At 49.1% G+C, this 12,057-nt stretch overlaps 1 protein-coding gene across 1 annotated transcript in view; it reads left to right on the forward strand.

Moving 5' to 3' along the window:
* Window positions 1–5,693: 5,693 nt before the first annotated feature.
* Window positions 5,694–12,057, forward strand: part of Cmtm7 (CKLF like MARVEL transmembrane domain containing 7) — a 29,545-nt gene continuing 23,181 nt past the window's right edge. Inside the window, exon 1 of the mRNA XM_090351802.1 lies at window positions 5,694–5,883. Coding sequence (XP_090207928.1) covers window positions 5,740–5,883 — 144 coding nt within the window. The 5' untranslated portion in view covers window positions 5,694–5,739. The remainder of the gene's footprint in view (window positions 5,884–12,057) is intronic.

Raw genomic sequence — 12,057 nt, forward strand, 5'->3', positions numbered from 1 at the left:
GGCTTAGGATCTTTTGGAGAGGGTGGATTTTCATCCCTATCCCCCCCACACACAAGCTACATCTCCCCTGCCCCCCACCCCCATCCCAGGCTTCTACCAGCCCAGCACAGGGTCCGGACCTCAGTGTGTATCCACAAGCATCTGTGGGCAGCCAAAGGTACCAAGAAGTGCATGAAGAATCCTGGGACCCCGCACAGTACTGGTAAGGAAGAAGGAACCCCAAGAGAGAAGCCTGAGACACACCACTGGAAGCCTGCTGAGGGATTCAGAAGGTGAAATTTAGGCCACAATGTCCCCACACACATTCCTGGGGAGCCAGCACCAGGCAAGCTTCAGCAGTGACCCTGGAAGCAGAACCAGATCTGTGGAAGCATTTGTGTTACAGAGAAATAAACTAGCAGAAAAATGCTTACCAATGACAGCTACCAAGTGATAAATGAGCTGAATACCCAAGAAAATGCAATTGCTGATAGCTTCTAGAACATATGAATGGTTCTCCGTTTATGAGCCGTAGGGGCTCATAATTTTCACCCATTTAATGATAGACCATTAGGCTAAACCATGTGAAATTACCGCTATTAAACTCTGACCTACAAGAATGGCAATTTCAAATGATTCAACCTCCAACCTTTTGCCTGACAAGTCACTTTTGTATCAAGTGTGAGTTGGTCTCGTGAGGCTGGGAGCATACCTTAGCTCCCTGGCGGGAGAAACTGAGTTCAGTCCCCAGCACCACTCAGCGAATCCATCACGTAAGTAATACAATCAAGAATAGTTTCCAGTTAGGGAAATATGCCCCCAGCCCTGTCTGACAGACAGCCAAGTCTTTGGGCTCATGAGTTGCTCAAGGTGAGCAATTAGAATAGCCTGGGCTGCTAACTTGTCTCTCTTGACCCTGCCTCCTCCAGCTGCATCTACTGCACACATCTGCAGGGGTTGAGGACAGTATGGAGAAACATTTGCAATGACCTATTTCGCAATATAAAGCCTCACACCAGTGATTCATGCCTGTAATCCTACCTACTCTGGAAACAGAAGGATCAAGGTTCTAAGCCACCTGAGGCAGGAACGTCTGAGACTCATCTCTTACCTACCAAATAAGCTGCAAGTGAAGGTGTGGCTCACATAGTAGAGCACTATCCTTAAAGGCTGGGGACCGGGGGACCGGGGGTAGTGCTCAGGACCTGAGTTCAAACCCCAGGACTGGCACACACACACACACACACACCCTGACATGTGACATGATGCTGAGGATGGCAGGATGAAAGCCAGGATGAACCAGAATTTTCCTCTTTCTTTCTTTCTTTTCTTTCCTTTCTTTCTTTCTATCTGTCAGTGTTGGGATTTGAACTCTGGGCCTGGACCCTGTCCCTGAACTCTTCAGCTCAAGGCTGGCACTCTACCACTTCAACCACAGCACCACTTTCAGTTTTCTGGTGGTTTATTGGAGGTAAGAGTCTCAAGGACTTTCATACCCAGGCTGACTTTGAACCTTGATCCTCAGGTCTCAGCCTCCTGAGTAGCTAGGATTATAGATGTGTACCACCAGCACCTGGCCAGAAAGCTTTTGAAGATGTGCTAGGCACTGTGCTGAGAGCTTCCCAAGCCTTCATTTATTGAATCCTCACAGAAGATGTAGCAGATTATGTTTCCAAAGATAAGCCAGGGCCAGGAGTTTAGCCTAGTAGTAGAGTGCACAAAGACCCGGGTTCAATTCCTCAGTACCGCATACATAGAAAAAAGACAGAATTGTTGCTGTGGCTCAAGGGGTAGAGCTTTAGCCTTGAGAAAGCCCAAGGACAATGACCAGGCCCTGAGTTCAAGGCCCAGGGCTGGCCAAAAAAAAATACCAAAGATGATCCAATGCTACCACCATATACCTTCATAATCAATGCGGTGGAATTTACCACACACACACGCACACACACTCAAATAAGGGAGGACACAGAAATCATGTTTCCCTTCCAGCTGAGCACTGTGCTGGCTGGCAGTTTCCTTCTACTTCCTAGAATACTGACTGCAGTACTCCCTTATCAGAGCCCAGCCGCTATGCTCTGCATAGCCCACGCCATGAGAGCAGGCCACATGGCAGCACTCCAGTTGAAGTACGGCTGAGTTCCAGCCAATCCCCACATGAAAGAAGCAGTGTGGGTATTCAGCCCAACTGAGCTTCAGATGACCAGCTCTGCTGCCATCTGACCTCAGCATCCTGAAGGGCTTGGAAGAGAGCCATCCAGCCGAGCCCAGTCAAATCCCAGAGCCCTGCAAGATGATAACACATATCTAAACCCACTAGCCTTTTAACCCAGGTACTGGTAACTCATGCCTGTAATCCTAGCTATTCAGGAGGCTGAGATTTGAGGAAGGAACCTCAAAACCACTCTAGGCAATCAAATCAGACACTCTCAAATCTCCAAAAAGCTAAAAGTGCCACCCTTGGGCAGGGAAAAAAAAAAAAAAACCAAGAACCCAAGACCATGAGGTCCTAAGTTCAAGCGCAGAACTGACACAAAAGAAAAATAAAAAATAATAATAATCTAAGGTGGGCTGGGAGTTTGGCTAGTGGTAGAGTGCTTGCCTAGCATGCAGTACTCAGGCCCTGAGTTCAAGCCTCAGGACTGGCCATGGAAAAAATAAAAGGAGAAAGACTCTTGGCTCATGGCTTCATGGGTTTCAATCCATTAGCACTTTCCTCCATTGATGTCTGGACCTGAATGAGACAAAGCATCATAGCAGAAAACATGGGGGAGAAAACTGACTCAGTCCTGAGAAGCCAGAAAGGACCGTGTAGGGCAGAGAAGAGATGGAGAGAGATGGACACCTTCCAGTTATGCACGCTAGAACCTATTTCCAACTAGGCCACACCTCCTAGATTCCACCCCCCCACCACCTCCTAATAATGCTGTCAAGTTGTGAATCCACCAGTGGATTCATCCATTGATGAGGATTAATCACCTCATGATTCAGTTACCTCTGAACACCGATAAGCATTTGGGGATACTTTATACGTGAGCCAAAGCCAATGCCATGGCTGGGGGGTGGGGGCGGGGCTGGGCAGGGGAGGAAGGATGGGAGGAAGGATGGGGTTAAAGGCCTCACAGAGGCTGTGTGATGTGTCAGCTAGGCTTCACTGGATTGAAGAGAACTTGCCAGGTCAGCAGTTGCTGGCCAGAATCAAATGAACATGGCTGTCTAGGTACTAACAGCCCGAATCAGAATCTCCAAGACTGAGATGAAACAGGTGTATTTTTCATAGGTTTCAAAGATCATTCTCATTTACAAATCCCAGGATAGAGAAGAGGAAGAAAGGAAGATCTCCAGAGTAGAAACCAAGATAATGTGTCAGGGAAAGAGCTATGACCAGAATATCGTCACAGCAATAGATATATCACCAGCTACATCATCTGTGCCAGCAGTAGTTCCTGGTGACTAAAACATGTTAGTACATTTGATCCCCACGGTTTCCTACATAAAAGCCAAAATCTTAAAGCTGAAGTTCATAGTCCTGATGTTTTTGTCAGAGCACTGCACTGGGCAGTGGCCACTAGTAAACTCTGAGATGGTTAATCTTGATTATCAACTCCACTGGTTCAAGCGATGCCTAGGGGATTGGTAAAGCATAGCTCTGGGTTGGAGCTCCTGTCCCGGAGGCTTTGTTTTTAGAAGAGCACATAGGTAAATCCTTCTTCTCCTTCCTCTACTAGTAAACTTTCCCCCAGAAGCTCTCTCAATTTCTTCGAGATGTCTGAATCCAGAATGTGTTTTCTTTTGCCCTTCATGATGGCTTTGGGTAACTGTACTTATGGGCTCCTTTATCCCTACAGTCTCAAAGAATGAGTCCATGGACACGGAGTAGAATGGCAACGATTTATTAAAGGAAAAGATATGCAGAGCTCTTGCTAGACAGGAAGAGGACAACCTATGGGCCATATCAGCCTCTAGACCCAATCAGAGGCTCCACATACTCTGTATGTGCTCTCCATACATCCTTTAGCCTCTCTGATTAGATGGCCATTCTGGTGCAGACCTCTAGGGTCCAATCAGTCCATTGTTCACATGCAAGTCCTCCAAGGACAACCGTCCTGGACTTGATGCCTAGAGTCCTGCATGCACAACTAACTGTTGAAGGCCATGGTGATGGGATGTTTAGGGGCCTGCATACAGGACTGCTCAAGGCCTTGGTGAGGAATGGAGAACTATTGTTATCTGGTATTGTAATACTAGTACTACAAATTGGACTTCTTTCTTTCTTTCTTTCTTTCTTTCTTTCTTTCTTTCTTTCTTTCCAGCCCTGGGACTTGAACTCAGGGCCTGAGCGCTGTCTCAAGGCTAGAGCTCTACCACTTGAGCCACAGCACCACTCCCAGCTTGTTTTTTCTATGTCTGTTACTGAGGAATCAAAACCAGGTCTTCATCCATGCTAGGCAAGCACTTTTCTGCTACCCCACTCCCAGCTCTCGGTCCTGGGTCTTGTTTGTTTGTTTGTTTTTAACTGTATTTTTTGTCTTCTTTTTTTGGTACTGGGGATCGAACCCAGGATGTTGTACTTTCTAGGCAAGCGCTTTGCCACTGAGCTACATCCCAGCCCCTAGAACTTGAACTTAAGAGCCTAGGCATGCATTGTCCCTCAGCTTTGTGCTTAACCACTTGAGCCCACAGCTCCACTTCTTTTTTTTTTTTTGCTGGTCCTGGGGCTTGAACTCAGAGCCTCAGCACTGTCCTTGGGCTTTCTCAAGGCTAGAGCTCTACCACTTGAGCCACAGCACCACTTCTGGCCTTTTTTTATGTATGTGGTACCAAGGAAGCCCTCTACCACTAGGCCAAATTCCTGGCCCTACTTCTGACTTTTGATAATTGGAGATAAAGGGCCTCCACAGACTTTTCTACCCAGACTGGCTTTGAACTGCAATCCTCAGATCTCAGCCTCCTGAGTAGCTAGGATTACAGGCGAGAGCCACTGTGAAATTATTAAAAAGCTGTGGAGTTCTTCACCTCGGTCTCTGCTCCTGCACAGGGGCAGCCATTTACCCAGCAGGTAGACCACCAGGAAGCGTCTGAGTGGTCTGGTAAGGTCTGGTTCCTGCGGCTTTGTTTCTGTCCCTCAGATGAACAGGTGTCCTCGCCAAGCCCGCACTTGCTGGAGCAGCTCTTTCATGACAAAACGATGCACTCCCCGAGATGACGACCTGCTGGAGTGCAGAAACTCTCAGCAACCTCTCACCGGGGCTTCCAGAGCCGCCCCAAGGAGGGCAGGCATTTGGGATGTGTTGGGGGAGGACAGGGGGGACGGCAAGCCGGGGCAGGGCCGCTGGGGGCTCCCAGAGGCGTTGGTGGCACCACAGCGGGTGGCTGCGCGGGTGGCGCGCGGGGATCCCCCCCGGGGCAGGGTGCCGCAAGGGCGCCTCCGGGCCCCTGGGCTGTACTTGAGGACTCCGGACGCCTCCCTAGCCTCACCCCGCAGAGTCCCCGGAGACCTGGCCCAGCCGCGCGGCCGTGCCCACTCAGGAGAGGCCGGGGCCTCGGGAGGTCGGCTCCCTTGTGGAGCCAGCCCTACTTCCGCGCATCTGTCTCGAGGGCCGGCGCAGCAGCAGCAGCAGCAGCAGCTGCCTCTGGGCCCCGCGCGCCCACAGCTGTCGGGGCCCCGCCCCGCCCCGCCCCACGGCCCGGCCCCCAGCCTTTCCCCGACTCCTCCGGCCCCGGCGTCCCCAGGCCCAGGCGGCCGGCGGGCTGGGCCGCAGGATGTCGCACGGAGCGGGGCTCGTCCGCACCACGTGCAGCAGCGGCGGCGGAGGCGCGGCGGGGCCCGGGACGCAGACCTCGGAGGGGCTGCTGGACCCCGCGTACCCCCGCACGCAGGGGGCCATGCTGAAGGTGGCGCAGATGGTAAGGGCGCGCGCGGGGCCCACCGGGGAGCGCGGGACGCAGGACCGGGCTGAGCGAGCCAGCCACGTCCTGAAAGCCGCGGGATGCGCCGGGGCAGGGGAACCCCCGGGGTCCTGCGTGTCTCCAGCCGCCGCCCCGCGGGGCCTGGCCCGCTTCCTGACGGAGAGCGGAGGCACAAGCTCCCCCTTCCTCTTCCTCCGACCCCGAGCTGGGGCCGGGAGAGCCGCCCTGCGCGGGACGCCGTGGCCGGGGGGGGCGGTCAGAGCCCGGAGGTCCCCACCGCGGGGCTCCCAGCTCAGTGCGCGGCTTGCGGTGCTCCCCGGGCCGCCAGGAGGCTCCCCGAGGGCGGGGGAGGGCGGCGAAGTGGAGACTTCCTGGGACGATCTCCATGGAATTGAAGCCTGGGCTGGGGGTGGGGAGAGCCGGAAGACCCCCCCTCCCCTCCACCGTGGGGTCCCCCATGGCCGCAGCACCAGGGCCTCGCCCAGGCCAGAAGCCGCGCGGCCAGTTGGTTCGATCTCCACGCGCCTCCGCTCTCGCCCCTGTTTTCGTTTTGTTTGTGACTTTTTGGACAGGGAAGGTTTTCCTCCGGGGTGATGGTTTGAAACCTGGGTTCTTTGTACTTCTCGGGTGGACAGGGGAGGGCCGGCTCCGTGCAAGAGCTTTGGGGAACCGAGTGCCAGCTGGGGCCCAGGGGTAGAAAGTGTAGCAGAAGCGTTTTAGCGAGGAACACAAGTGTCTGTGCCAGGCCCAGCCTGAGATAGCTGATGAAAGAAATGCAGTGGATAGTAGACACACACACACACACACACACACACACACACACACACAGAGCCATGGAAGCAAGGAAGTTAATCAGATGCCTCTATGTTGGCCCAGCCTTCAGTGGACAAACGCTGGCGATAGAAAAGCATCTTTGGTCTGTTGGTTTTGGAAGCCAAAGGTCATAGTGATGAGCAGCACCTGAAGAGCAGAGATACTTGGGGATTCAAACTCTGTATCTCTCATTTGGTTTCTGTGTTTTTGTTTTGTGCTGGTACTAGGGCTTGAACTCCAGGCTGAGCACTCTTGCTTGGCTTTTTTCATTCAAGGCTAGTTCATGCTCTACCACTGGAGCCACAGCTCCACCTTCAGCTTTTCTGGTGATTAATTGGAGATAAGAGTCTCACAGAGTTCCCTGCTTAGCCTGGCTTTGAACCTTAACCCTCAGATCTCAGCCTCCGGAGTAGCCAGGATTACAGGCATAAGCCACCAGGCCTACCTCCTCAACCTGCTCCTCTTCCACCTCTCGCTTTAACCTTCTCTTGTGGCTTCTTGCCTGTAGCCCCTATGCCCTTGGCAGGTGACAAGAATGAGGTGTGAGATTCAAAGAAAACAAAGCCTGAACAGTGACTGTAGCTCCCCAGCCTTCTTCTCTTAAAACCACTCCAGGGAAAGGGTTGGACACACGGCTCTGGTGACAGAGTACCAGCCAATGAGAAAAAGAAATAAAAGAAAAATGTCGTAGGGATATTTTTTTTTTCTGTGTCCTCTGCAGGACACCTGGCAGCTGCCAGCTAGTGTGAGCAGACCCCCTGGGACTGAAGTTCCGGGGCCTGTGTCCCTTGTCTGCCTCCTCCTCCCTGTTCTGTGCTTCAGCTCCTGCTCTTTGCTGCTAGAAAACACTTATTTTGCCTAGTTTTAGCTTTGGGGAAGGAAGTCATTCCACCCTTTGGAGTTCACACTCCAGCCCTCTCATTTTGACTATGTACATCTCCACTCATGTCCAGGACTTCGTATTGTGTGTTTTCACCAGAATCTGGTCATCAGACCTTAAGAAATAAGTAACAGCTGCAGGATGGAGATTCGCAGTCATAGCTGAGCTATGTGAAGAGCTGCAATCAGGACTGAGATTCCCAACCAGCCCAAGGAAAACCAAAAACATGGTGATATATACCTGTCATCGCAGTTATGATTGGGGAAACTTAAACCGGAGGATCAAATCCAGGCCAACCCTGGACAGAAAGCAAGAGACTGTCTCAAAAATAACGAGCATGGGAGACAGTGAGGGAAGCCGCGATATTGTCCAGAATGAAATGTAGTCTTTACGTATGGAACCGTAACCCCTGTTTACATCATCTTTATAAGAAGAAGAAAATAACTAGAGCAAAAAGGACTGGAGTAGGTGTGACTCAAACAGTAGAGCGCAAACCTCAGAACTATCCCCTGGCCAAAAAGACAGCTTCTTTGCCTTAGGCCTTCTCTGGGCCTAAAATGAAAGGGGGGAGAAAACAGGAAGTAAGCTTGTGACTGAGTTCTGGAACTTGGCGAGTCATTTCTCCACGTGGAATTCTTTTTTTTTTTTTTTTTTTTTTTTTTTGTGGGTCATGGGGCTTGAACTCAGCCTGGGCCCTGTCCCTGAGCTCTTCAGCTCAAGGCTACCCCGCTACCCTCAAGCCAAGCCCCACTTCCCATTTTCTAAAGGTTAATTGGCGATAAGAGTCATAGGTCATTTTATGCCTGCGCTGGCTTTGAACCTTGATCCTCAGATCTCAGCCTCTTGAGTAGCTAGGATTACAGGCGTGAGCCACTGCACCCAGCTCCATGTAGAATTCACATAGTCTTGTGGCCATAAGGCCTTGGTTTCCTTCATCTTCTTTATTAGACTAGACACAGGCGAAAGACTAGATACCATGAAAAAATTTTTATTAATTGCTTTAATAAAGCTGTTGTACAGGGATTGGGAGTTTGGCCTGGTGGTAGTGTGCTTGTCTAGCATGCACAAAGCCCAGGGGTCTGTTCCTCCATACCACATAACACAAAAAAAGCCACAGTGGTGCTGTGGCTCAAGTGATAGAGTGCTAGCCTTCAGAAAGCTCAATGCCAGTGCCCAGGCCCTGAGTTCAAGCCTAGGACTGGCAAAAGAAAAAAAAAAAGGATGATGTACAGAGGGGTTACAGTTACATAAGTTAAGAAAAAGAGTACATTTCTTTTTGGACAAGGTCACCCCTTTCCTTGCTTTTTTTTTTTTTTTTTTTTAGTTTAGAAAAAGGAGTTCTAAGCTAGGTAGTAGTGGCTCATACCGATAATCCTAGCTACTCAGGTGGCTGAGGTGTGAGGCTCACAGTTTAAAGCCAGCCTTTTTGCAGGAAAATCCAGGAGACTCTTATCCGCAGTTAACCACGAGAAAACTGGAAGTGGTGTGATGGCTTAAAGTAGACTGCTAACCTTGAGCAAAAGAGCACAGGAGCAGCTCTCAGGCTCTGAGTTTAAGCCCCATGACCCACAAAAAAAGATAAAGGAGCTCTAGCCAGGCACAGTGACTCATACCTGTAATCTTAGCTAGCTACTCTGAGATCTGAGGCCCTCCATTCAAAGCCAATCCCAGGCAAGAAAGTCTGTGAGATGTTTTTTTTTTTTTTGCCAGTCCTGGGCTTAGGCTCAGGGCCTGAGCACTGTCCTTGGACTTTCTCAAGGCTAGATAGCTCTACCACTTGAGCCTCAGCACCACTTCCGGCTTTTTGCTATGTATGTAGTACCAAGGAATTGAACCCGGGTCTTCGTGCATGCTAGGCAAGCACTCTATCACTAGGCCAAACTCCCGGCCCCGCTTTTTTTTTTTTTTTTTTTTTTAGAGGTCAAATGGGTAGTCTTTATTAGAAAGCCGGTGACATGTCCTCCAACAGCCATATGTTCCCCCAAAACTTATAGTCTCCAATATACTCAATACTGTGAGAAAACTGAGCCATGATGTAGTAAAGAAAGAGCAGAAAAACAATCTCAATGAACCCGATCAATTCTAATGGAGAGCTGAAGAAGGACACTGGTGACCTGAGGAGAAGCAGGAAACATGAGCCAGGGTGCAGAAATGTGACACTCTTATCTCCACGTAACGACCCAAACCTCAGAAATGGATCTGTGGCTCAAGTGATAGAATGCTAGCCTGAGAGAACAACAACAAAAAACTCAGTGACAGTGTCCAAGTCCTGAGTTCAAGCTGCAGGACCACCACCAAAAGAGAGGGAGGGAGGGAGGAACAGAATAAGAGAGAGAGAGAGAGAGAGAGAGAGAGAGAGAGAGCTATTAATTGATCCCTACAGTTATTTTCAATAATGTTCAAGGAAATACATACTATATGTCATAAGTATCATTTCACGTTTTTTTTTGTGGTGTGTATATGTGTGTGAGAGAAAGGGGGAGAAAGGGAAAGAGTGAAGACACCTGGGCTTGACTTTAGGGCCTTGTTAACAGATGCAGGGAAATTGAAGCCATAGTGAGATAACTCCAAACCACAAAGATAACAATAGTTCCAGTGGTAGGGATATGGAAGAAGTGAAGAAATCACAAGTCTAGGACGCTGCCAGAGGGCTGTAGAATGGTACAGTCACTTTGGGAATGTATTTGACAGGAACTCAAAAGTTACCATATGACCCCGTACTTCTCCTCCAAACTGTTCTTTGTAGAAGCGAGAGGTGTCCACACAAAACCTTGTGTGTTCATCCATATTCCTAGCATAATCAGAGACTCAACACACCACCAGTGTCTGTCAAATGATAGTGAGTAAATGGCCACAAAAGGTAGCATGCTCAGAGGAATATTACACAGCCAAAGGAAAGTAGGAAATATCAGATTTATGCATCTATAGGGATGAGCCTTAAAAATATTGTGCTCAGTGAAAATAACCAGTCAAAAAAAAAAAAAAAAAAGACCATATAGGACTGAGAATGTGGCTTAGTGGCAGAATGCCTCCCTAGCATGCATGAAGCTCTGGGTCCGATTCCATAGTACCATATACACGGAAAAAGCTGGAAATGGTGCTGTGGCTCAAGTAGTAGAGTGCTAGCCTTGAGCAAAAGAAGCTCAGGGACAGTGACCAGCCCCAGGACTAGTAAAAAAAAAAAATTTTTTTTTTCAAGACCATATATTGGGCTGGGAGTAGTTTGGCTTAGTGGTAAAGTGCTTGCCTAGCATGCACGAAGACCCGGGTTCGATTCCTCGGTACCACATATAGAAAAAAGCCGGAAGTGGTGCTGAGGCTCAAGTGGTAGAGCTCTAACCTTGAGAAAGTCCAAGGACAGTGCTCAGGCCCTGAGCTCAAGCCCAGGTCTGGCACAAAAAAAAAAACCAAAAAACCATATATTATGTGATTCTACTTATAGAAACTATTGAGAACAGGCAAATCTATAGTCACAAGAAATAAATTATTCATTGTTTAGGGCTGGGAGGAGCAGTGGTAGGAAATAGGAAGTAACTGCCAATGAGTGTGGGAAATTTTTAGGAGGGGTTAGGATGATGAAAAATGTTTAAAAATAGATTGAGCCACTGTGCAAAAACGTTGAAAAACCACTGAGCTTTTCACTTTGAATGGATTGTGTAGTTATGTGAATTATGTTCCAGTTAGCCATTGAAAATATATTTAGATGCATGTAAACATAATAAAGATGGGAGGGATGGAATAAAAGCAATAGGAGTGAATATAATCAAAGTACATTGTATGAAAATGTTACTGTAAAATTAATTGAAATGGTTTAAAAAAAAAATTAAGAGGCCGGGAGTTTGGCCTAATGGTTAGAGTGCTTGCCTATCATGCATGAAGACCTAGGTTCGATTCCGTGGTACCACATACATAGAAAAAGCTGGAAGTGGTGCTGAGGCTCAGGTGTAGAGCTCTAGCCTTGAGGAAAGCCCAAGGACAGTGCTCAGTTCAAGCCTGAGTTCAAGCCCCAGGACTGGCCAAATAAATAAATAAATAAATAAGAAAGAAAAGAAGAAAAGGGAGGGGAGCTAGGAGTGTAACCTGGTAGTAGAGTACTTGGCTGAGTTCAAGCCCCAGGACTGGCAAGAAAGAAAGAGAGAGAGAGAGAGAGAGAGAGAGAGAGAGAGAGAGACAGACAGACAGACAGACAGACAGAGAGGGTGGGAAGGAGGGAGGGAGAGGGAAAGAAAAGGAAGTGGTGGCTCATGCCTGTAATGCTAGCTTCTCGGAGGACCATGTTCAAAGCCAGCCCAGGCAGGAAAGCTGTAGAGGTGATGCCTATGATCAAAGTACATTATGTACATGCATATGTAGAAATATCACAATAAAAACTCTTCCTTTGGGTCTGGGAGTTTGGCCTACTGGTAGAGTGCTTGCCTAGCATGCACAAAGACCCAGCTTCAATTCCTCAGTACCACATAGAAAAAGGCAGAAGTGGA

Source organism: Megascapheus bottae, chromosome 18 (assembly GCF_031878675.1).
Source record: "Megascapheus bottae isolate mThoBot1 chromosome 18, mThoBot2.hap1, whole genome shotgun sequence".
NCBI lineage: Eukaryota > Metazoa > Chordata > Mammalia > Rodentia > Geomyidae > Megascapheus > Megascapheus bottae.